The sequence below is a fragment of the Magallana gigas genome, chromosome 4 (genome assembly GCF_963853765.1).
Source record: "Magallana gigas chromosome 4, xbMagGiga1.1, whole genome shotgun sequence".
In the NCBI taxonomy this organism is placed as follows: domain Eukaryota; kingdom Metazoa; phylum Mollusca; class Bivalvia; order Ostreida; family Ostreidae; genus Magallana; species Magallana gigas.
The window spans coordinates 57,306,235-57,331,203 of record NC_088856.1 but is presented as its reverse complement, the minus strand read 5'-3'; the positions used below and the strand labels follow the sequence as shown (position 1 = coordinate 57,331,203).

At 35.3% G+C, this 24,969-nt stretch overlaps 1 protein-coding gene across 1 annotated transcript; it reads left to right on the top strand.

The window, feature by feature from the left end:
* The first annotated feature begins 250 nt into the window (after window positions 1-250).
* LOC117683154 (uncharacterized) lies at window positions 251-24,715 on the top strand. The gene is made up of 3 exons (XM_066083217.1): window positions 251-916; window positions 21,013-22,690; window positions 23,596-24,715. The coding sequence occupies exons 2-3, from the start codon at window positions 21,100-21,102 to the stop codon at window positions 24,438-24,440; spliced, it is 2,436 nt and encodes an 811-aa protein (XP_065939289.1). The 5' UTR covers window positions 251-916; window positions 21,013-21,099; the 3' UTR covers window positions 24,441-24,715.
* Window positions 24,716-24,969: the final 254 nt, after the last annotated feature.

Below are 24,969 nucleotides of genomic sequence, written 5' to 3'. Positions count from 1 at the left end.
TATTATGAAATCTGAGCTATTGCGATTACAAAGCGGATTTTTTAAATTGTTATATTTAGTAGATTTACATGATATAATATTCTGGACTTTTCTAAAGTGGTTAATTATTCTTTCTAGAATATTCTTGAGTGTTCAGGTATTTCATGTAACTTCTTGTACATATAATTTCTAGAATTTGCTAGATTTATATTTTAGTATAAATAACCTGTGAACAGTGCTCATAAGAGACTGTGATTGGACTTTTGTTCGAAGACATTAAACTGAGAACAGTTATCTTCTTACTGGGACACTGTGATTTGACCCATGCGGCAGATTGTAACGGAACTCTTTAGTTAGGATTATTTGTGTATTTTTGTATCTACATATATATTTATATATATATTACTGTAAATAAATTAAGTTTAAAGTTTACTCTTTGTGATTGATCTCTGCTGAAATCTAGGGTTATTCTGACCCATAACAAAGTGCACAGTAAAGTTTGGTCCTTTTGTTTACACATACTGATGATATAAAGAATAACAAATGCTGAAAAGCGCATTGGAATAACTGTACAATGTTCATTTTATAATGCAGGAATATAATGAAACAAATTAAAGCGGCCGAATAATGTGAACGTTTATCATATATCGCAACCAATTTCTTTGAGATAACATGCGACCCACTTTTTAATACGTGTACGAGATAAGAACATGTCGTCTTTTCTAATCTTTCCACAGAGACACACTTGTTGAAACACTCTACTGGTAAAAACAAAACAGCGTCTCCTAGTGATACACGTAAATACCATCGTTGAAACAAATTTACGAGAAGCTAGACGTATAAAACCGCTTAACCACTGTGTCCATGAAAAGGACATAGTCTTAAGAGTCCAAAGACTTCTTTGTTATATTTGTAGAATTCGTAATTGCCTGTAAAGGTAAGTATATTTCATGAATATATTTTAGAGGGCTCTATAATTTGTGAGTTTATGTTGTAAATTGAAGAATTCATTTTATTCTTTTTTCACAAATGTGTTATCAAAAATCTGAAAAAAAGAATAGTAATCTTTTTTGCAGCTTTAAACTAGAGTTTTTGTAAATGATATTTACATCTAATACTGAAAGATGCAGAGCCTCAGTTATCCGGACGCTTTCGTTCCCAAGTTGAATCGTCCGGATAGGTGAAGCGTCCGGATATCTGAAATGTGTCTATTGTTGTCATGAATGATAATGTAGTTTTATGCAATGGCTCCCAGTGTTGATACTAGTTTTTTTTGCCTTTCATACCATATAGCAACACATGCTAGCGTGAACGTTTTTAAGAGATAAAGAACTCTGCTTTATTTTATTATTTTGTCATGAACTATTAACCTGACAATAATGATAACCGAATCTAGCTGAATTCTTTCTGTCCAAGTGTGATATGTGTGTGATACACTGTTGTTCGCAATTTTCCAATTTTTGAAAGTGATTTGGGAAGTCAGTGTATTTATACAAGCTACTCATGAGGGTCTAGCACGTAAAAAAGGTGCGAAACTTAATTGACAGGGGTAATCTTTTGTACTGAGTAGGGTATCATCAAATTTTACTGTCCGGTTAAATGAAGCAAGATTAGTAGTAAATAAGTGTTTTGTGGTAAAAACAGACCGTCCGGATCCGGAACGCGAAATTCCGGATAAATGAGACAAAATAACGTATAAAAAATCTGTTCCCAAATAAAATCGTCTGTAAACTGAAGCGTCCGGTTATCTGGCGTCCGGATATCTGAGGCCCAACTGTATTCAAATTCGACATTTTTTCCATGTTTATTGTTGTAAAAGATAGAAACCAATAACTTAAAAATTACTGAAGACTACTGCTCATTTACTGTAAAGTTAAATTACATTTACGAAACACCATAGACTGTAATGTTGGTCCTTTAGGTGATTTGTTACTCTCGATTATATAAGAACATATTCTAATGATCAGAATAAAACCAGTAACGCAAAAACGACTAGAATACGTTAAAAACGATTCATAATTTGATCAATTATATATATATTCGAGTAATCCGTCGCACTTACCCTTCACATGATGTGAATTTTCATTGTTTGTGTCTTTTGCCTAAAAGTTATTCCTATATTGTGTACGTTAATCTTAAATTGAGAATACTCTAGTTATTTAACAATAAGGATTTATTTATTGTAATTTTGACGAAAGGACAAAAACAGTTAATACAAAATAATTTTTGTAGTATATTTATATGATCTAAGGGAAGTAACTGTTTGTGTATGAATGCATGAGTATGATTTGAGTAAGAGTTATGGTTCTTTGTGTGTATTGTTTGAGAGTATCATCCGGGGATTGAGCACGGGAAAATAGCCATGCTGATGATGTGTGCGTGCGTGAGAGCATGATGTGGACTTGTATACAAAGTTACGGTCAGTCTTGGAGGATATCCAGTGGAATTCGTTATTGATAGTGGTGCATCAGCCAATATCATAGACAAAGAACTGTGGGAAGCTCTCAAGAAGAAACGCCTAAAATGTTATTCTGAAAAGTGTGAGAAAAAACTCTATGCATATAGTTCTACAGAACCACTGAAATTGTTAGGAAAATTTCAAACACATACCTTGATCGAGGAAACAGGCAATGGTAGTGAAGAAGAATTCTATGTGTTGAATGGAAAAGGACCAGCACTGCTAGGCAAAGATACCGCTACGAATCTAGGAGTTCTTAAACTTGGTGTCAACAGTGTACAATCATTTGACATTGTTCGTGAATACCCAGAGTGTTTCCAAGGAATAGGAAAGCTGAAAAACGTTAAGTTAAAGCTGCATATTGATCAGGACGTAAATGTAAGCCTTCCGTCTCACGGATCCAATTGAGGGTCAGCTCAAACTTAGTGATGACAAGTCCAGTATTTCTTTCTCAAGCGGTTTTATTAAGCGTGATCGTATAGTTACAATAACATCAGCTAATATCAGCCCAAATCAGGAGTCTCAGCATCTCTATAAGCGGTATCTATCTAAATCTCAATCTCTCTTAATCTCTTCAACATCATTTTACATGGGTATATATAACATTTTACTTATGATGGACAGTTTTGACTAGTTCGGCCCATATACGACGATCATGAGTGAACATTTAGTGTTCAAAATTAAGATTAATATTTTATTTCTAAATAAAGTAACAAAACCGTCAAAACTGCCAATCAAAGAGTCTGGATGCAGGATGTGAGTCTCCGAGTCCTGGGTCTCGGAGCCCCCCCCCACCTAGTATGAGGCATCACTTACTCACAATACGTTCATTCATACACGACATAAAAGGTTACAAAGGTTAATATATAGAATACACAATACATGACTCAATATAGAATACTAGAGCATTCGTTGCAGACACATAATCGCCAAATATGTCACATGTTGTTAAACTCTCAATTTGGATATTATTATGCCCGTATTATGCACCTGGTTTCATAACATCATTTAGGAATACTACGCATTGCTACAAGAGTCACAGAGTTCATTCTGTCAATTATTATTAACACCATTCAGTGCGCAGCATCTAGGTACACATAAATATCATAGTGACCATTATGTAATACTAGCAATTCAAGGTCATAGCATGGCTATCTGTTTACATACGTCCCCCAAACAAAAGAAATATCCCGAAGGGAGATTTCTCATGCCTGGCGCCCGGAATAGGAAAGCGTCCTTGATCTACCCTTGATCAGACGAACTTCCTAGTGACATACCAGTCAGAACATCTATGTTAAGAGATAGTAACAAGTGACATGTTTCCACCTCCGGCTTGGAACACCATTCATCTATAAAAACAAATCTATACCCAGGATGTATACATGTTCATAAAATCATATAGCTTGATTATATCGCATTACAATCATGAAAACAATAATGAATAAAGTATGATAATAATGACCAAGATGAAATAACCATAGTTGAATATAATCGTAATTCATCATCAAAGTAATACTAAGTATGATTAAGCTTGATGTCACATATATATAAAAAGTCAGTGCATGCTTATAAGTTCACAAAAATATCTCTTCCTTCCTAGGGGCGAGGTTCGCGTCATAAGTTCGGAGTCCATCGGTTTCTTCCTGAATTTTTCCAGAGTGAATCAACAAATACAAGATTTACATTAGCACAAGATAACGCACATTTCTACTTTACACATTTCACATTTTTTTTAACTTTCGCTAAATTTCACAATCCTTTCATAAGGAATACACAACTTCTTCGCGGCTGTAGCTCAATTATTCATCCATCATCGGCACCCGTGGATAGAGGGTCGGCGCGGATGGCGAGGCGACTTCTCGCGGAGCGTCTCCTGCGTTCCTCTGTTGCGTAGACATCGCGGCCTTCTCTTCCAGGTATTTACGTGCCAGCTCTGGGTCCGGTCGATAGTATTTGGTCCATGGATAGTCTTCATTTTCCTCCTCTTCAAGAAGTTGTTGTGCTAGTTTAGTCGAAATTGTCTCCGTGTTACTGGTCAATTTGCGAGTTGCGATTCTTCCGCTTCGTCGGGGTTTCTCTTGGATCCTAGTGACTTTCGGGATTGGTTCAAGTTCAATAATGTCGCTAGAGGTCCATTTCTCTGGATTCACACAACAAAATACAGTGTCTTTGGAAGAACCTTTCTTATCTCCGTCACTACCCCTTTTTCGACAACCTGTCCAGCAACCACCACAGCATATACCACCCCACTTTTTAATAGTTTTGCGTTACTTAATACAAAGTCCTATCGTTATTGTTACTGCCAACTGTAAACACACATAAAACCAGGGGCTTCCCACCCAAGACAAGGATTTCATGGGTTGCAAATTAATTACTGGCAATTCCGCCATAAGTGAATTCATGGAGAAAACCTTAATATCGATAAACCATGAAAACCTGCGCAACCTTGTCCCATACTCAGGATGTCAAACGCAATATTTGATTATTTTTACCAATAATCTGAAATCACACACAAAAATCAGTCGTATTGTTTCCTTACTTAGTCGCTGTCTCATGTATTTCGAGTATATGTTAAATCTCTTTAACTCCGCATATACATACAAATAACCGAGTTGCTGAGTCTGCGTTTACTAGTCAGCGTATCTCAATACATGTTTTATGTCACAGGGGGTCATCCTGTCATACCTTTTTAAAAGCGTGTAATATAAACAAAGCTAAGCTTATTCAAGATTATTTACATCTTCATTAAAGTATCTTATTTATTCCAGTACTTTGGTTAATTGCTTCAATATAGCCAAACAATCTTCAGCATACTTTTGTTTGCTATTTTTCTTACGGGGTTTAGGGATTGGTGTACGCGGTTTAGGGATTGGTTTGAAGCCTAGACCTACTTTAGGGACTATTTCATCTATTTCCATATTTTCATCTAAGGGTACATTTGGGTTATCTAAGGGTATTTCATAGTCTTGACCACTATTTTCACCACATTGTTCTGACTCATGGGTCTCATCCGATTCTGAATCTACGGTCTGATCGTTCTCGTGTTTATACTGCTGATCATCCATGATCTTCTTAGCTCTTATACGTCTTTGAAGTTCTGCTAGGGGAATATCCTCTTCGTCTGAAGATCCTTCTCTTTCCCATTGTTTGGACTGTATAGCTCTTTCCAATGGCTCTGGTTGCATGTCTTCATTTTCTGACGACGATTCATCTTCTGGTGGCACCACATAATTAGTCTTCCTTAGAGTTCTTCCACCATCTTCAGTAGTTTGTGAAAGGGGCCAGTGCGAAATGTCTGCCAGTCTTAATTGTCGTGCATGGCATTTGGTGGTTAATCCAGTCAATTGATCTCTCACCACGAAACTAACTGGTCCTTTCTGCTCAATGATTCGATAATATGGTAGCCACTTCTTATCTAACTTATTTTGTCTTCTGTTGTTCTTAAGGTAGACAGGGTCACCTACCTGAAAATTTTCGTCTTTGCTTTTCTTATCGGCCTGCGCTTTCTGTTTCTTCTTGGCTTCCTTCATATTACGATGTACTAGCAGGAAAGCTTTATGTTGTTCTTGAAGGGCGATCTTGTGTTGATCTTCTCCCGCATATCTCCTTCGAGGTTTCATCAACGTATCAAGAGGTAATACGACATCTCTGTTGTACATAAGGTAATATGGAGAAAACTTTGACGAATCGTTAGGATGGAAACGAATGGCTGCCAACGTCTGATTAAGATGAATATCCCATGTTTGAGCGTTGTCTGTTGTTTTCTTAGCCATCACGTCATGTAGAGTTCTATGAAATCGTTCTACTTTACCATTACCTTGAGGACTGTAATAAGATGTTTTGATATGGTTGATATTCAATTCTTTTAAAGTTTCTTCCACTTTCTTATTCACATTTTCTGTTCCGTTGTCTGTGAGGATTTGAAGAGGACAGCCATATCTTGGATATATTTCTTCTAAGATAAGATGTACTATGTTGTCAGCTGACTTATCAGGAACGGGAAAAGCTTCTGGCCAACCAGAGTAGATGTCAATAAAAGAAACTATGTACTTGTTTCCCGACAAGGATGTTGGATATGGTCCTGATAGATCAAGTCCTACTTTAGCCATTGGAAAAGGTGGTATATCTGTCTCTTGAAGTGGAGGTTGATTTTTCTTATTGCTCCTCGTTTGGCATACTATACATCCTTCTATATAAGAGTATAACCTTTTGTACAAATTTGGTATGTAGTACTTTTGTCTGATTACGTCATATGTTTTGTCCACTCCCATATGTCCAAGTCCGTCATGATACTGCTGCACTACTAAAAGTTCTAACTCACGTGGTACATACAGGCGAAGTTTTGGGCCTTCTGAGTCTCCATCTGAAAGATAGTACATTAAACCATCAGTTTCCAAAAACTTCTTTTCTTCAGTTGCTGTTGCTGTTCCTTTATTTAACCGATTCTTCAGTTTCTTGATCTGCTCATCGTGTTGTTGACTTTCTTTAATATTGATTTCTTCTGGTAGATCAATAAAGAGTTTGACCAATTCGTCGTGTTGTTTAACTTCACATCTGGCCAATCTCTTAGGCGAAAAGGCATTGGAGTTAAGTACGTTCACTTCAAAGAAATTGTCCTTAACATCTGGTTCATCATGCTCTGATTGTTCTTCCTCTTCACACTCGAGGTTGACTGTCGGTAATCTGGATAAGAGATCTGCACAGCAGTTAAATCTTCCTTCTATGTACTCTACCTTACAGTTATATCCTGCGATACTTAATGCCCATAGTTGAATTTTCTTATTTTGCATTGGAGATTCTAAGATATACTTGAGCGGCTTATGGTCTGTTCTTATAGTAAACTGAGCACCGTGTAAATAATGGTCTAACTTCTGAAGGGCGTAATGGATTGCAAATGCCTCCTTTTCTATGGTTGACCACTTTTCTTGAGTTTTACTCAGCTTGTGGGATAAGTAATATATTGGCTTATCTTCTCCCTCATCTGTCTTTTGAGTAAGGCACGCTCCAATACAATTGTCGCTGGCATCGGTGTACAGGATGTAAGGCTTATTAGTATCTGGATATGCTAGTAAAGGCACTACCGTTAAACTTTCTTTAATAAAGTCAAACGCTTTTTGGCAACATGGCATCCATTTGAACCTTGCATATTTTCTGGTTAAGTCAATCAATGGTTCCGCAATCTTAGAGAAGTTCGGTATAAATCTCCTGTAATAACTACACATACCTATAAAGCCACGAACCTCTCGGACTGTAGTGGGCGCTGGTAACTTTCTTATAGCTTCGACTTTCTTTGGATCAGGTGTAACGCCATGTTCATCAATGATGAAACCAAGATATTCTGTCTGTTCCTTGAAGAAACTACATTTCTTTAGCTTCATTTTAAGTCCATGCTTCCTTAGGCGGTTGAAAACGTCTTGAATATGCCGAAGATGATCTTCCGGTGTCTCTGAGAATATAAGAATGTCATCCAGGTATGCGATGGCAAACTCCTCTTGTCCTTGAAGAACTATGTTCATCAGCTCTTGAAAGACTGCCGGTGCATTACTCAACCCAAATGGCATCCGGTTGAATTGAAATAGTCCTTTGTGACATGCAAAGGCCGTTTTTTCTTTACTTGAATCTTCTAATTTCACTTGCCAATATCCACTCTTTAAGTCTAGTGCAGTGAAATATTTTGCCTTACCTAGTAAACATAGGATATCATCAATCAACGGTAGCGGGAATGATACGGGTTTCACTATCTTATTCAAGCTTCTAAAGTCAATGCACATCCGGTCTGATCCGTCCTTTTTCTTCACCACTACTAAGGGAAATGACCAAGGCGATTGTGATCTCTCAATAATCTTTGCGTCCATCATTTCTAGTATGGCCTTGTCAATTATCTGTCTTTTATTTAAGGGTACACGGTAGGGTCTGTTCTTTATTGGGTGGTGATCTCCAGTTTCTATCTTCATTTTAACAGTATCAGTCACTCCAAGGTCACTGTCTTTCTTTGCAAATAAATCATTGTTTTTGCTCACAAGTCTTTTGATTGAGAGTTCAAATCTTTTAGGTACATCAATTTCTTCTTTTGTATCTTGAGTAGTCTGTATTTCTGAGATTTCCTTCTGTTTTAATGCGGTAATTCGTCCTACTATGTAGCCTCTTGGAATTTTATAAATTTTGTTAGTTTGGTTAACGAAGATCATTGGAACTTTCTTATCTTTCCGAACTATACAAACGGCGTCTTTTAAATATAGTCCTGGGTCTTCCATAATGCAGTTATTGTCTATGCTGTTCACTTCAACCAAGTCATTTTTTTCCAGAGGAAAATTGTTATTTATTTTTCCATAGAATACAGTCACCGTGTTTGGTCTCATAATAAGTTTCTTAGGAGTTCTTACAATAGTTGAGATGTGTAAATCTTCTTTAAGTTCCGCGTATACTTTGCCATCAATACGCATGAGTCCAAGATCAAAGTATAAACGAACATTGTTTTTCTTGAGCCAATCACGACCGAGAATCATGTTTCGGTTGAGTCCCTTTGTCACATAAAGTCTGTGGTCTAAAGTTAATCCTGAAATCTTAAAGGAAATATTTACATACCCTATCGCAATTAAGGAATTGCCATTTGCTGCTTGTAAAGAGGGGATGTCATTTTTAAACAACTTGGGGCGGGGAAATAGATTATCATACATTTTCTTACTAATTAGAGATACGGCTGCACCTGTATCTACCAAAGCTCTAAATTTATTTTTACCTACTTTTAATAAACAGCTACTGGGGTTGTTAGTAAAATTAATTTCATATGTAGGTCTTTGTTTAAAGTTCTTTCTTCGGGCTTCAACGAAGGAAGAACGTCTTAGTTTTCCTGTTTTTGTTTGTCAAAATAAGAGCGCGATTTGAAATTTTGAGACGATCCCCTATTTACTTGGTCGCTAGATTTATATGTTCGGCCTTGACGATTTGATGGTCTGCCCCGATTTTGCTGCGTTCTTTGATACATATGCGAGCCCCAACAATCTGCACGCACATGACCTACTTTACCACAATTCCAACATTCCACAGGCGAACGGGGTTTCTGCTCTATATTATGGACGGGTTTGTTTTGACTGGGTCGTTTATTTATTTGAGGACGGGACCTGACTTGGGGTTTATTTTGAGTACAAAATCGAGCCCTATGACCCGTCTGTTTACATTTAAAACACCTACTATTACGCGCATGGTCAATTTCCATTGGTTCTACATGCCTTGTTTCTACTGCGGTAAGATTATCTGCTCTATTCTTTAATAAGGGAAGAGTAGTATCAAAATTTGAAAGAGTTCGCTTGTTGTCATTACTTTGTACAATTTCTGTCATATTTGACCCTCTTATCGCTAGCCTCTGTCTCAGATTTTGTTCTCGCATTGCTATTTGAATTGCGGATTCTAAGTCTTTCGGGTTTTCTCGCAAAATTCTCATTCTGAGGTAGTCGAATGTCAACCCGTCACAAAAGATATCTACTAACTGTTGTTGTACCAATTGTTCTTTTAGTCTGTCATTACTGTAGGCGTCTTCCGCGATTTGCAATAGTCTCTCGGCGAACAACTGAACACTTTTATTTGAATGTTGTCGAGTCTTACGCATTACTGCTAACGCGTGTTGGGGGTCTGTTATTTCTGCAAATCTATTTTTAAGGGATTCCTTAAGATTGTTCCAAGATGGGATTTCTTCAGACGCATCTGTTTCATCTAAATACCTTTTAATATAATCCCCAACTGAACCCTTACTCGTTATGTATGCAAGCATGGGGATCTCATGACCTTGTTTCCCAGACATAACACTGTACTTTTCAACTTCCTTTATCCACTGTTTAAATTTTTGAGCATCTCCCTCAAAAGGAGTTATCACAGAAGATAGGGGCACTGAGAGTGCGGCTGTTATAGCTTTAACTTGACCAATAAAAAAATCTTTTTCATCATCCTGATCTGGGACTCGGTGTCGAGTTTCACGAGTTTCATACGGCCTAGCATCATGATATGTTTCAAAAGTATTTTGTTTAATCTGCTCTTTTTCTGGGGATTTTTGACCTGTTTCTTGCCCTTTATTTTCATTGTTCTGACCCAACCCCGCGAATTGTTTTTCTAATTGCTCCATTTGATTTTTAAATTCTTTTTTTTCAAACCCATCACCTGTCGCCATATTGGTTGCTTAGACAAAGTTGTTTACTTCGAGATAGCTATAAGAGACATATAGAAATGGTTCCTACCTTACTCTGTATTGAACTTCGCTCAGTCCTGGTCACTGGCACCAAGAAAGTTCATGTAAGCCTTCCGTCTCACGGATCCAATTGAGGGTCAGCTCAAACTTAGTGATGACAAGTCCAGTATTTCTTTCTCAAGCGGTTTTATTAAGCGTGATCGTATAGTTACAATAACATCAGCTAATATCAGCCCAAATCAGGAGTCTCAGCATCTCTATAAGCGGTATCTATCTAAATCTCAATCTCTCTTAATCTCTTCAACATCATTTTACATGGGTATATATAACATTTTACTTATGATGGACAGTTTTGACTAGTTCGGCCCATATACGACGATCATGAGTGAACATTTAGTGTTCAAAATTAAGATTAATATTTTATTTCTAAATAAAGTAACAAAACCGTCAAAACTGCCAATCAAAGAGTCTGGATGCAGGATGTGAGTCTCCGAGTCCTGGGTCTCGGAGCCCCCCCCACCTAGTATGAGGCATCACTTACTCACAATACGTTCATTCATACACGACATAAAAGGTTACAAAGGTTAATATATAGAATACACAATACATGACTCAATATAGAATACTAGAGCATTCGTTGCAGACACATAATCGCCAAATATGTCACATGTTGTTAAACTCTCAATTTGGATATTATTATGCCCGTATTATGCACCTGGTTTCATAACATCATTTAGGAATACTACGCATTGCTACAAGAGTCACAGAGTTCATTCTGTCAATTATTATTAACACCATTCAGTGCGCAGTATCTAGGTACACATAAATATCATAGTGACCATTATGTAATACTAGCAATTCAAGGTCATAGCATGGCTATCTGTTTACATAAAACCTGTTGCCCAAGCTATGTACAGGATTCCATACAGTTTGAGAGAGAAAGTTGGAGAGCAACTTGATGACCTTGAATCTCAGGATATCATTGAGAAAGTGAATTCTCCTACACCTTGGGCCAGTCCAGTCATTATTGTACCGAAATCCAATGGTGACATCAGATTGTGTGTCGACATGAGACAAGCCAATGCTGCGATTATTCGTGAAAGACACCCTATTCCGACTGTGGACGAAATACTCTACAACGTGAATGGCAGTGAAGTGTTTAGCAAGTTGGACCTTAGAAGTGGATACCATCAGATTGAGTTGGAGGAATCTTCAAGGGAGATAACTACATTTGTAACATACAAAGGCCTGTATAGATATAAAAGACTGATGTTTGGTATTTCATCAGCACCAGAAAAATATCAGCAAGTGATTTCACAAGTATTTCATGATTGTGAGGGAGTACAAAACATTTCAGATGATATTGTGATCCATGGGCGTGACAAAGCAGAACATGATAAAAGACTTTGTAAAGCATTGCAGAGAATTAAAGAAAAAGGACTTACGCTGAACCAAGCAAAGTGTGAATTTAGCATGAACAAAATAACATTCATGGGTCATGTTATGTCTAAGAATGGTATTGGGCCAACAAGTGACAGGATCAAGTCATTACTGGATGCAAAAGAGCCAACAAGTGGATCTGAAGTGAAAAGTTTCCTTGGACTTGTAAACTTTAGTGCACGATATATACCAAACCTAGCGACTGTGTCAGAACCGCTGAGGAGATTGACAAAGAAGAATGTGAACTTCGTATGGGGACGTGAACAGAAGAAGAGTTTTGATACGTTGAAACGTTGTTTGTCAAATGTGGAAACTTTAGGACACTACAGGTTAGATGCAGAAAAAACACAGTTAGTGACAGATGCTAGCAATGTAGGCCTTGGAGCAGTCTTACTTCAAGTGCACAAAGGTGAAACGAGAGTCATCTGTTATGCAAGCCGTACATTGTCCGTGGCAGAACGCAATTATTCGACAACAGAGAAAGAAGCTCTGGCAGTTGTGTGGGCATGTGAGAAGTTCCATATTTACTTGTATGGTGTAGAGTTTGAGCTGATTACAGATCACAAGCCATTAGAAGTTCTTTATGGAAGAAAATCTCGACCAAATGCACGAATTGAACGCTGGTTGTTGAAACTTATGGCATACAATTTCAAAGTGCGTTACTTACCTGGACATCAGAATATTGCAGATGCATTGTCACGTTTGGTGGAAAACAAACCTGTGGAAAACAGTAACTCTGTGGAGACTGAACAATATGTGAAATTTATAGCGAGGGAAGCTACGCCTCATGCATTGTCTACTCGAGAAGTAGAAGTTTCAAAGAGGGACGAAGAACTTGTCAGAATTCGTAGATTCATTAAAGAAGGGGAATGGGAAAAATCGTGTGTTGACTTTTTTCCATTCAGAGATGAATTTTGTTCTATTGGATACCTTGTGTTACGTGGATCTAGGATTGTGATTCCGAGAAGTCTGAGAAAACAGTGTGTTCAGTTAGCACACCAGGGGCACTTGGGCATTGTTGGGACAAAACAACAACTTAGGACGAAAGTTTGGTGGCCTGGTATGGACAAAGAAGTGGAAAAGTACGTGAAATCATGTCATGGATGTCAGATTACTAGTGCATATCCAAAACCGGAGCCAATCAGTCCAACACCTTTACCGACGGGACCGTGGCAAGAGTTGGCAATTGACTTACTGGGACCATTAACATCAGGGCAATATGTGTTAGTTGTAGTGGACTACTTCAGCCGTTATTATGAAATTGAAATTACCAAAGACATAACAAGTGAGAAAATCATTGATGCTCTAGAGGGAATGTTTTGTAGACATGGAATTCCATATCAAATTACATCTGATAATGGACCACAATTCAAGTCTAAGTTATTTGAGGATTATTTGACAGATAACTGCATCAAACACAGAGCAGTTACACCATTACATCCGGCTGCAAACGGGGAAGTTGAACGTCAAAACCGGTCATTGATGAAAAGGATTAGAATTGCACAAGCAGAATCTAAGGATTGGAAGAAAGAAATCCGGAAATACTTGTTTGCATATCGAACAACTCCACACAGTACAACTGGGGTGTCACCTGCAAAATTGATGTTCCGCCGTAAACTGAGGACAAAATTACTGCAAGTAGAGAATCTACAAGAAAATGTGTTTGATGAAGAAATGCGAGATAAGGATGTGTATTCAAAGTACAGAAACAAGCTGTATGTTGATGAGAAACGTGGTGCAGTGGATTGCGACTTAGAGCCTGGAGATTCAGTCCTTTTGAAGAAAGCAGTCAAAGACAAAATGGACACTCCGTACCATGCAGAGCCATATACTTTGGTACAGAAAACTGGAAACAGCTGTGTTGTTGAATCACCAGAAGGAGTCACATTGAAGAGGAATAGCGAGTTTGTGAAAAAGTATCATTGTAATCAAGAACCGGGAACTTCCGAAAATGATGTGTCCAATATTCCAGAGACTTACAGTGAACCGATCATTGTATCCGCTGATACATGTGATGAAGGACAGCCTTCTGTGAGGGAACCTATCGCAAGAAAACCAACAGAGCCAGTCTTGAGAAGGTCAACCCGTGTAAAGACAGTTCCGCAACGTTTTAAGGACTTTAAAATGTGAGCCGTGTCCGTGTGTTTCCGTGTGAAATTATTTGTATCATGGACTGTGAACTGTGACTATCTTTGTAAATTTTGTAAACTCTTTATAATGAACTGTGAACTGTGACTCATTACTAAATGTAAAAAAAAAAAAAAAATTGTGAATGTTTTCAGAAATATTGGACAGTATTAACATTAATATGTTTTTCAGTATAATAGTTAAATCTTGCAAAGGGGGGTATTGTAGTATATTTATATGATCTAAGGGAAGTAACTGTTTGTGTATGAATGCATGAGTATGATTTGAGTAAGAGTTATGGTTCTTTGTGTGTATTGTTTGAGAGTATCATCCGGGGATTGAGCACGGGAAAATAGCCATGCTGATGATGTGTGCGTGCGTGAGAGCATGATGTGGATTTGTATACATGTGTCATGAATAAACCTATTCGTGAATTGATTTAATTCGTTATATTCTTCAATTTTGTTATCAAACAATAACATCTGGATATACTGTAAACCAATTTTTATTCGCGACGATTTTTATTTCGCGTTTTCCTGGAGATAAAATGGATGGCTAATTGGCGACGACTAATTTTCGCGACCAAGCCTTATCTAGACCCATGTTGTGATAAGAATCAAACGACAAGGGCAGGTTCGCGGCGAGAAATATTCGCGACAACAAGGCCCTCGCAAATCCGCAAAAATTACTCGCATGCAAATAAAAGTTGGTTTACAGTAATCGACTAATGCTTTTTCTATAGGCGGTAATGTTAATATAGGTTCATAGCTCCTATCCTAATTTTTGATCAGCAACGAGGAACATATTGAATGAAAGCTCATCAAATTGTCTCTCTCCTGTTAAAATGTCGCGGTGTAAAGTCAGATTTGTTTTCCTGCAAAATGTGCCTTTATTGAAAAACTCTGAAAATGAAAGTAAATGTAGGGAATTTCAAAGCTCTGGAAAGGGTGTACATCAAACAATTTCCATTCTTTCCTTAGAATGGTAATTCAGTTTTAACATTTGCGTTCAAAATTGCAAATCCTCTTTTCTGACATGTGTCAAGCATTCATATTTAAAATGTCTCAGTAGCTTATTACCATATATATGCAATATTATGTGAACTAATCAAAATGTGTGCACTAAAAATAATTTCGGTTAACGCTCGAGGTTTAAATTTAAAAGAAAAAAGAGAAAAACTTTATAGCTGGATATCAGACACAAATATAGACATATGTTTTTTACAAGAAACACACTACATTGAAAAAAACCGAATTCCAGTACAATTGTAATTGGTCAGGAAAATCAATTCATGCATTTTCAGATTCCAATTTTAGCAGAGGAGTTTCAATTTTATTTAAAAAAAACACACATGTAGAAATTATAGATATTCATAAATCAGTAGATGGTAGAAAACTACTTGTCAATGTCAAGATTAATGAACAAAACATTACTTTGGTTAATGTTTATGCTCCAAACAAAGAATCGAGTAGAATAGATTTTTTTAAAAGATTGAAGACCTATATAAACATTCATAAATTATATGAGTCTCATGTTATCCTTTGTGGAGACTTTAACTGCAACATGAATAACATGAATGATAAAAGTACTAAAATTCTCAAAGAATGTTTACAAATTTTAGACATTACCGATTTATGGTTTGACAAACACAAAGATTTAAATGGATTTACATGGTGCGATGCATCTGATACACCAAGAAGTAGAATAGATTTTGTTTTTGTAAATAATGACCTGCTAAATCAATTTAGAAACATCTTAATTAGAAAAATCCCTGGTACCCATAGCAACGGTACAAGGATGTCAGATCACAGAGCGCTTAAATTTGAACTTAATATTTATAATAACCAACGAGGAAAAGGATACTGGAAAATGAATGTTTCAATTTTAAATGAAGATGATTTTAAAAAGAATATTATTCAAATAATAAGAGATACAGAAAAATTACAAAAATCATGTGTTGAAAAATGGGAAACGCTTAAAGAAAGGGTCAAAGATTTTTCAATAAATTATTCGAAAAACCGTCAGAAAACACTGAAACAAAGTATTTTAAATATTGAAAAAGAAATATCAGAAATCGAACTTCTACCTCATCATCTAATAAATATGAATAGAAAACGAGAATTGGAAACTCAATTAAGTTACCTTATTGATAAAAAAGCAAACGGTGCACAAATTCGATCTCGTGCTAAATGGATCCAAGAGGGTGAAAAAAAAACACCAATTTCTTTTTAGGACTAGAAAAAAAACATCAATCAAACAATGTGATAAATGAAATCGAAACAGGAAAAAAAGAAATTCGCTCTTCCACCAGTGATATTTTAGGAGAAATGTGCCGATTTTATGAAAAGTTATACAATTCTAACTCAATACCCGATAACGAAATAAATTCATATCTAGGTGATTGTGAAATAAAACACTTAACAGAAAACGATAAAAAAAATTTGTGATAGTTTTCCAACACTTGAAGAATGTAAAGATGCAGTGATGAATCTAAAATCAAATAAATCCCCGGGCCTAGACGGAATACCAAATGAATTTTATCAAAGTTTTTGGAAAGATTTATCTACCATATTCTATGGTATGATGAAAGAAACATACATAAATGACGTAATGAGCTACACACAAAAACTCTCAGTTATTTCACTTATACATAAAAAGGGAAGTAAACGTTTGTTAAAAAATTACAGGCCAATCAGCTTAACAAATACGGACTATAAGATAATCGCTTTTATCTTCGCTCGACGCTTAAAAAATATCATAGACAAATACATCAGCAATGAACAAACAGCGTATATTCAAGGTAGATTTATAGGTATAAATGCAAGATTGATTTTAGACATTTTTGAATATTGCGAAAATAACAATCAGAAAGGGATACTCTTATTTCTAGATTTTGAAAAAGCCTTTGATTCGGTTGAATGGAATTTTCTGTTTAAAACCCTAGAAAAATTCAATTTTGGGAAATGCTTCATAAACTGGATAAAAATATTGTATGAAAACCCACTCTTTCGATTAAAAAATAATGGTTGGATGTCAAAAACATGCCAGATGAAAAGAGGAATCAGGCAAGGGTGTCCAATATCCGCGATTCTATATCTTTTTGTAGCGGAAATCCTATCGGCAAAAATTAAGAATAATGTAAATATTCAGGGGTTTAAACACAGAAATTCAGATAAAGAAATTAAAATATACAACATGCAGATGACATGACGCTAACACTTAAAAATATTGAATCTTTGGCACATGCAATTGATACAATAGAGGTCTTCGGTAAACATGCTGGGTCAAAAATTAATTTAAACAAAACGGAATGTATACTTTTGGGTACTTTAAAAGATCAATACGAAACCACAAGCGGAATTAATGTCTCAAAGCACGTAGTAAAATGCCTAGGCATATACCTAGGCCACGACAAAACAGAATGTTATACACAAAATTGGATGAAAGTCTATCATGACATAGAAAAACTATTTGAATCTTGGAAGAAAAGAAAATTAACACTTTTTGGTAAATGCTCTATAATAAATACTCTAGCAGTCCCGAAATTAATATATTTATCCACAATACTAGAATTACCGGAAGAAAACTATATAAGAAATATAAATAGATTAATTTTTAAATTTCTATGGAACAACCATGATAGAATAAAGAGAAATACTGTGATAGGGGATATAAAAGACGGAGGAATAGGTTTAATAGATATTGAATCAAAATTAAAAGCTTTAAAAGCTGCATGGGTACCAAGATTATTAGAAACTAAACATGCTATAAACGACTTTGTAAACAGCTTTTTCAAAGAATAAACATAGACATTCGCTTTATCTCAATCACATCAGAAATATCAATTAAGAAATTCGATATTGTTCAAAAAATGCCCAAATTCTACAAAGAAATTTTTTCGTGTTTTAATATTTGCAAAACGAGACCTGAATTTAAAACTACAGAATCATTTTTGAAGCAACCTATTTGGTCTAATAGCTCTTTTACTTACAAAGGCAAAACTGTTTGTTTTAAAAATTGGATAAAAAGTGGAATTTTATTTACAAAACACCTTTTCAATACAAATGGAAAACTAAAATCCTTAGATGATTTTGCAACTGTTATACATAACAAAAGTAATTGGCTTTGTGAATATACCATACTACAAAAAGTATTTAGGAAATATGAAAAAAACTTTGATTTTTCAAAGAAAAATTACATTCATCTAGAGATTGATAAATTGATTCCAGAAAAACAGAACACCAATTTTTTTTATTCCATACTAAAAAATAAGAAATTTCAAATCTCATGTTCACAGCAAAAATTAAGTAACGAGTTCCAAATTAGCTCGAAGTCAGATTGGGAACGTATCTATTTCAATAAAATAAAATCAATGGAAGATAAAAAAAATAGCAGAATTTAATTATAAACTTCTTAATAACATTTTATGTAATAACTTGTATTTAAGCAAATGGAATAGTCAAGTAAATAAAAAATGTAAAGTGTGTCAAAATGACACAGAGAATATAAGACATCTAATTTTTGATTGTAAAAATGTTCAGAAAATATGGAATGCAATCAGTGATTTTGTAACTTTTCAAGTTCAGTGGAAACATGTGATTATAGGTTTTTACTCATCACAAAACAACACAATCAAAATGTACAACCTACTTTTGTCTTTTATATCATTTAAAATATATAAACATAAAATGTACTGTCGACTTGAGAACACTGAAGAAACAGAACAATCTTTGTTTTATGCAGTAAAAGATTCTGTTTAGATCTATTCAAATGTTTTAAAATATATGCGTAAGACATGTGATGGAATCTTCTTTAAAAAATTATATTTAAAGCTATAATTGTACAAAACTCACTACATGGTAGATCAGCCACCATGTAGGTAATTCAGTCCGGGGGTAGCTTTATAGAGACTCTGGAGATGTGTTGGGATGCTACCTCCGGTTGAAAGAGAGTGGCTCATGTATTAATACATTATATTTTGCTACTTTGTTATACCTTACTATACTGCATATTTATATTTTGAACTATATAACATAATTATATATCAGAATATTTATATAACTACGCATACGTATGCTTAAAAAGGCATTATATGCATAGATTTATAGACACGTATATTCTTATTTCTCAGTTTTATCTACTTTTGACATTTATGACCCCGATACCAATATAAGAATGTAAACTTTATCAATTTATGATTACATTTAAAAAATGTTTTGTATATAACAAACTTCCGATCCAGGGGGCCCCTGGCACCCCAGGTGAGAAATAGTTATAGGGCCTCTGTGGAGGTTTTGCCTCAAAATCTCTTTTGTATGTTATGTTATCAACTTATGTCATTTATGTCTCATATATCAATATAAGAATGTAAACTTTTTCAATCTCTGATTATATTTAAAAATGTTTTGTATATAACAAACTTCCGATCCAAGGGGCCCCTGGCACCCCAGGGTGAGGAATAGTTAGAGGGACTCTGTGGAGGTTTTGCCTCAAAATCTCTTTTGTATGTTATGAAATAAATATATACATTAAAAAAAAATAAATGTCTCAGTAGCTGTAAAAACACACTACAAGTATAGAAACTATTTTGCTTAAAGACAGTACTTTGTTGTCCTCCCGATTCTTAAAATAGTTGGAGGGATATACCCATCTGTAATGTTTGCAAACCTTGCGTATTTTGGTATTTTAACCTTAATATCTTTCAAAAACTGTAAAAATTGAATTTTTTTTATAATCATTTTTTTTTTTTGCATTATATTACTAGATTTAAAATTATGCTTTCTTAAAATGTTTACTTCATGTTGATTCATTGTATGACACATACAAAGACAGTTACAGTCATTTTCGATCTATATGCCGCTATACTGTATATAAAGCTGTCCTTTGTGGCACTATTTCCATGACAATTCATTTTGCGTTTATCTGATATTCTGATATAATATTTACATAGAAAGAAAACAACTAACTTTCTCTCAAAAACATGGAACGTTATTTTTCTAATCATTAAAATTGCAAAAACATACCTCGTTTTTACTAACACTATATTTTTTTGCTTATTGCACTTGATTTTTATATCTTGGTCATTCAGTAATCAATTGTGATTATTATATGACCAAGAGATAATCAAAGTACTGAAGTACTGAAAGCCGGGCTCTTTTGGTGTGTCTTTATGCATATTGTGTGGTAAAGACTGAAAATCCCCCCTCTCTCTCTCTCTCTCTCTCTCTCTCTCTCTCTCTCATCCTATTAATGTCGGCAAAGTATCTGAGAGCGACCAAATTTTGTTAGCGGCTATATAAACAAAAAATATGTCTGTCTAGTAGGTTAAAAAGTTCAACAGTTGCTGCCTTGAATTTTGCAACAAGCATTATATATTCAATCCCCGTTTCTTCATCGCGCAACAAAGTAGTTCATGGAAATTCATGAGCATTGTATGTGTCCAAAATGTAATGTTTTAAAAACACGTTATTAATAAGAAAACTAAAAAAGATAGACAATTCATTCGAAATTTAACAAAAAAGAAACAAAATGCCAACACTTTTGACAAAACGTGGCTCTTTGTGTAGCTATTTGGTATAGCGGAAGCTTTACCTTGACGCTGTTTGGTTTTTTGTTTATTTGTGCTATTTATAGTAACATTGGCGATTGCCTGCCTATAGCCAGAACTCTGCTTTCAACAGAGCCCGGCTAAAAATTATCAAAAGATTAATACTTAAACGATAAATATTCTTTTGAGCTATTTATAACAGTTACTCTTTGACTCATATATTATATAGTCATTGTGTACATTCGTGAAAATGAATAAGTTTAAGCATTTGTTTTACTACAGCTAGAAAAATGAGTGAAAGTTTATAAAGAAGAACACTCTGACATCTAAATCTTGAGACTCATTGCTTCTCCGTCTGGTCTTAACACCATGGAAACAACAAAAAACACCAAAGTACACCAGTGTTCGAAGTGCTCGGGGGACACGGAGTACTTTTGTGGATGGTGTCCATGTCATCTATGTACCCCTTGTAAGGAGAAACATTTAATTAAGCTCAAAACAATAAACCATAATGTTGTGCCATACTGTGAAAAAATCAAAGACATCCCGACACAAGAGAGATGCGAGATGCATCCTAGCAAGGTTTATATAAAATACTGTGAAGTTTGTCAGGTTCCTTTGTGTGATTCTTGTTTGCAGTATTCCAATTACGGATTCCACTATTCTCTCTGTAGAAAAAAAAGACATAATATTCTTAGTCTAAAAAAAGCATATAGAACAAAGCATCAACAATACAGAGAAACCATTAGCACCATCAGACACGATGCTCTTTTTTACAGACCTATTCTCCTAGAAGGAATCAAAACTGATTATGAAACTTGTCACACAAAATTTTCTATTTATCAATCAAATATGTTAGGAAAATCTCAGACAATAAAAAGCAATATTGACAATGTGCTTCGTCCTGTTGATTTCATTCACAAGTATTTAAAAAGTAACATGTCCATCATACATAAATACATGCTCATATATGAACAGTCGCCGAGTGCGGTGAAATTTCTCTTGTCAATAAAAGAGAAAATCAAAACAAAAGATGTGATGGATTTATTGAGTGATATCCAAATCAAAAATGGAGGATACCGAAGTATGAGAAAAGAAAAAATGCTGAAACGTTTGCCAGATCCTAAAGAATATCACTCGGTCAGAGTGACAGATCTTGCTATTTGTCGTCACATTTCTTGCCTTCCATCAGACCGGGTCTGGGTCAGCGATGAAAAGCACAATCTCACCCTGACGAACACAACAGGTGCCCCTCTACATCATGTGAAAGATTTATGTAGGCACGTGTACATAGGATCACACACAGTTAGAAGAGAGAGTGAATTGATTTATATAGATAGGAAATATAGGATAAAAACCCTTTCAAGTGATATGGAAACAACATCCACATTTATACATACACCAGAATCAGCATTTAAACCACGGTGTGTGTACTGGTCCCCGTCAACTGATGATCTACTGGTCGGAATGTATGAGAAGAAACGACAAGAAGGCAAGGTAGCTCGATACAACAATACTAAGAAGCTGATACAAACAATACAACACTGCACAAATGGACAAACATTGTATATTAAACCTTGCTATATAACGGAGAACAACAATGGGGATGTCGTGGTGTCTGAAGATGACTTTAGCAATGGGTCTGGTGTTGTAGTGGTGGTTGATTGCGGAGGAAGACATCGTTTCTCCTACAAAGGGCATCCACCAGGATCGGGAATAGAACCACGTGCGATTTGTACTGACGCACTGTCACACATCCTGGTGTGTGATAGAAAAACCAAATCAGTACAAATGTTAGATAAGGACGGCCAATTCCTGTTACACTTGATAGGAGAATTTGAAATTTCACAGCCAAGCAGCTTGGGTTATGAAGTCAACACTCATCGTCTCTGGGTCGGGTCAAGGAAAAAAAGAGCATTGAACGTGTACGGATATATGGAACGACGATACACAAAATTTGGTAAGTTTAGTTAATTAAAATTGTTATTTATAAGATGCAAGCACTGATTAAAAATCAGCAAAACTGAAACTCTACGGAAACCATCCTGACACTTGAGCTAAGGATTCATGCATAGTTTTTGAAGTAGAGATACAAATTCAATCATAATTTGTGAGCATGCTTTATCATGAATATCGGTAATTTCACAATTTTGCGGATAGTTCTACATCAATTCATAAACGATGGTCCTAACAATGACATCTGGTGTCATTATATTAATAGTGACTGTTTGCGAGGGTAACAGTTACTGTAACAATTCGTTGTGTTACCCGTTGCCAAGTGTGTTGCAAACGCTGAGAGTAATAGAATGGATTGTCAACTGCGTCTAAGCCATCAGATTTCAGTATTTAACATGAACATAACAAACTCAAATGCACTTAATTTCAATTGTTCGCCTCGTTATCCATTTTGTACTGCTTTATTTATTCAAAAAATTGAATTAGTGTTGTTGATTTTTATTTAGTGCCTATCTATCTATCTATCTATCTATCTATCTATCTATCTATCTATCTATCTATCTATCTATCTATCTATCTATCTAAATTGAAAATTTTTAGTGAGTTCCTAATGGGAATTATTTGTAAACAATACGTATTCCAACGGTATTTAGAAGTGAATTGTGAACGCAGGGCAAAATGATAAAAGAACGTAACCTAAACTTTAAATTATATTATTTAAGATTCAGCAAATTTTACATAGGGCGTTTGCAATGCTGAAAACAATTGCACTTTGCATAGTAATATAACAAAACTTTTGTGTTCATAACTAATCAGTATTTAAAAGAAATGAAAATAAAAACTGTTATATTTTGTTAAGGAATATTATAAAGAATTTAATGATCATGGCAATTTGTAATGTACTTGTAGTTCAAAGTCATACCACTGATGATATGATAGAGTTTAAGAATGGGCTCCAATCAACAGAACCAAAAACACAAGAGCCAAAAAATGAATGTCTGCTTAAAATGAGTTTCCCACCTGAGGTACTTCATTCTCTCAAAGTGTCAGGTGTCGATACATGTGATCACATTTCCTTTGTGACATCAGGCCACATCTTGGTCAGTGATATAAAAAATCTCGTTTTGACAAACACAAATGGTGACAAATTATATCGTCTGAAGAATGTACATGCACGTACGGATGTTTTTAGTATTGTTTATGGAATACACACAGTGAACAGTAAAGGTGAAATTTTTTATATTAATAGAGATTATGATATAAAAAAGATATCAGACTATAAGGAGACGACAACTTTTAAACGGTCTAAAAACTCATATTGGAACCACTGTGTTTATTGTTCCCCGTCTACTGGGGATCTACTAGTCGGGGTATCTAACAGCGTCACAGGCATGGTAGATCGGTATAGTCAGACCGGACATCTGACACAAACAATAAACTATGACAAAAGAGGAGGCACACTGTATGTGAAACCTCATTTCATAACAGAGAATAAGAATGGGGATGTCGTGGTGTCTGACTACACTTACGATATATTTTGTTCTGTTGGTACTGCAGTGGTAACAGATCGTGGAGGAAGACATCGTTTTTCCTACAAAAGACTTCCATCCGGACATAGAATAGATCCACGTGGAATCTGTACTGACTCACTGTCACAAATCCTGGTGTGTGATGTGAAATCTGTTAAAGTACTGGTTATAGATAAGGGCGGCAACTTCTTACGATTTCTTTCGTTAGAATCCTTAGATATATAGACCACACAGCCTTAGATATGATAAAAACAATGATTGTCTCTGGGTCGGATCAGAGAACAACAACAAAGTTTGTGTCTGCAGATATATAACTCCACAGAAAGCGCTAACAGGTCAGTTTAACATATTATCATCATTTATAAGATTATGAAAATGTACAACATAATCATGTGTACTCTTGTTTGCCAATATTAAACAAGACATGGTTACAAATAAAACAGCATCTGTCATTTATTGGTACTAAGAAACCAAATATCAAAAATGAAATAACAAGAATATTTTTTAAATTTCAATAAATTTCGCTGTAAATAAATTGAGTTTAAAAACATACATGTACCAAGTCACATGTAATTGTTGATAAACAAGCACACCAAAGCTCCTATATTAAATAAATCACGTCTTTCTATATGCACAAGAGTTCTGTATACAAATTTTTGAAAAAAAATATTATAATTATACAATATTTTGATTCCAATATTTTTCTAGACAATAATTTTTGTCCTTAAAAATCATTGTTTAACTTTTTCGGTAG

Coding starts and splice junctions, on each gene's coding strand:
- LOC117683154 (XM_066083217.1), top strand. CDS start 21,100: ATGGAAACAACAAAAAACACCAAAGTACACCAGTGTTCGAAGTGCTCG. Junction 22,691..23,595: donor ACGACGATACACAAAATTTG/GTAAGTTTAGTT, acceptor ATGTACTTGTAG/TTCAAAGTCATACCACTGAT.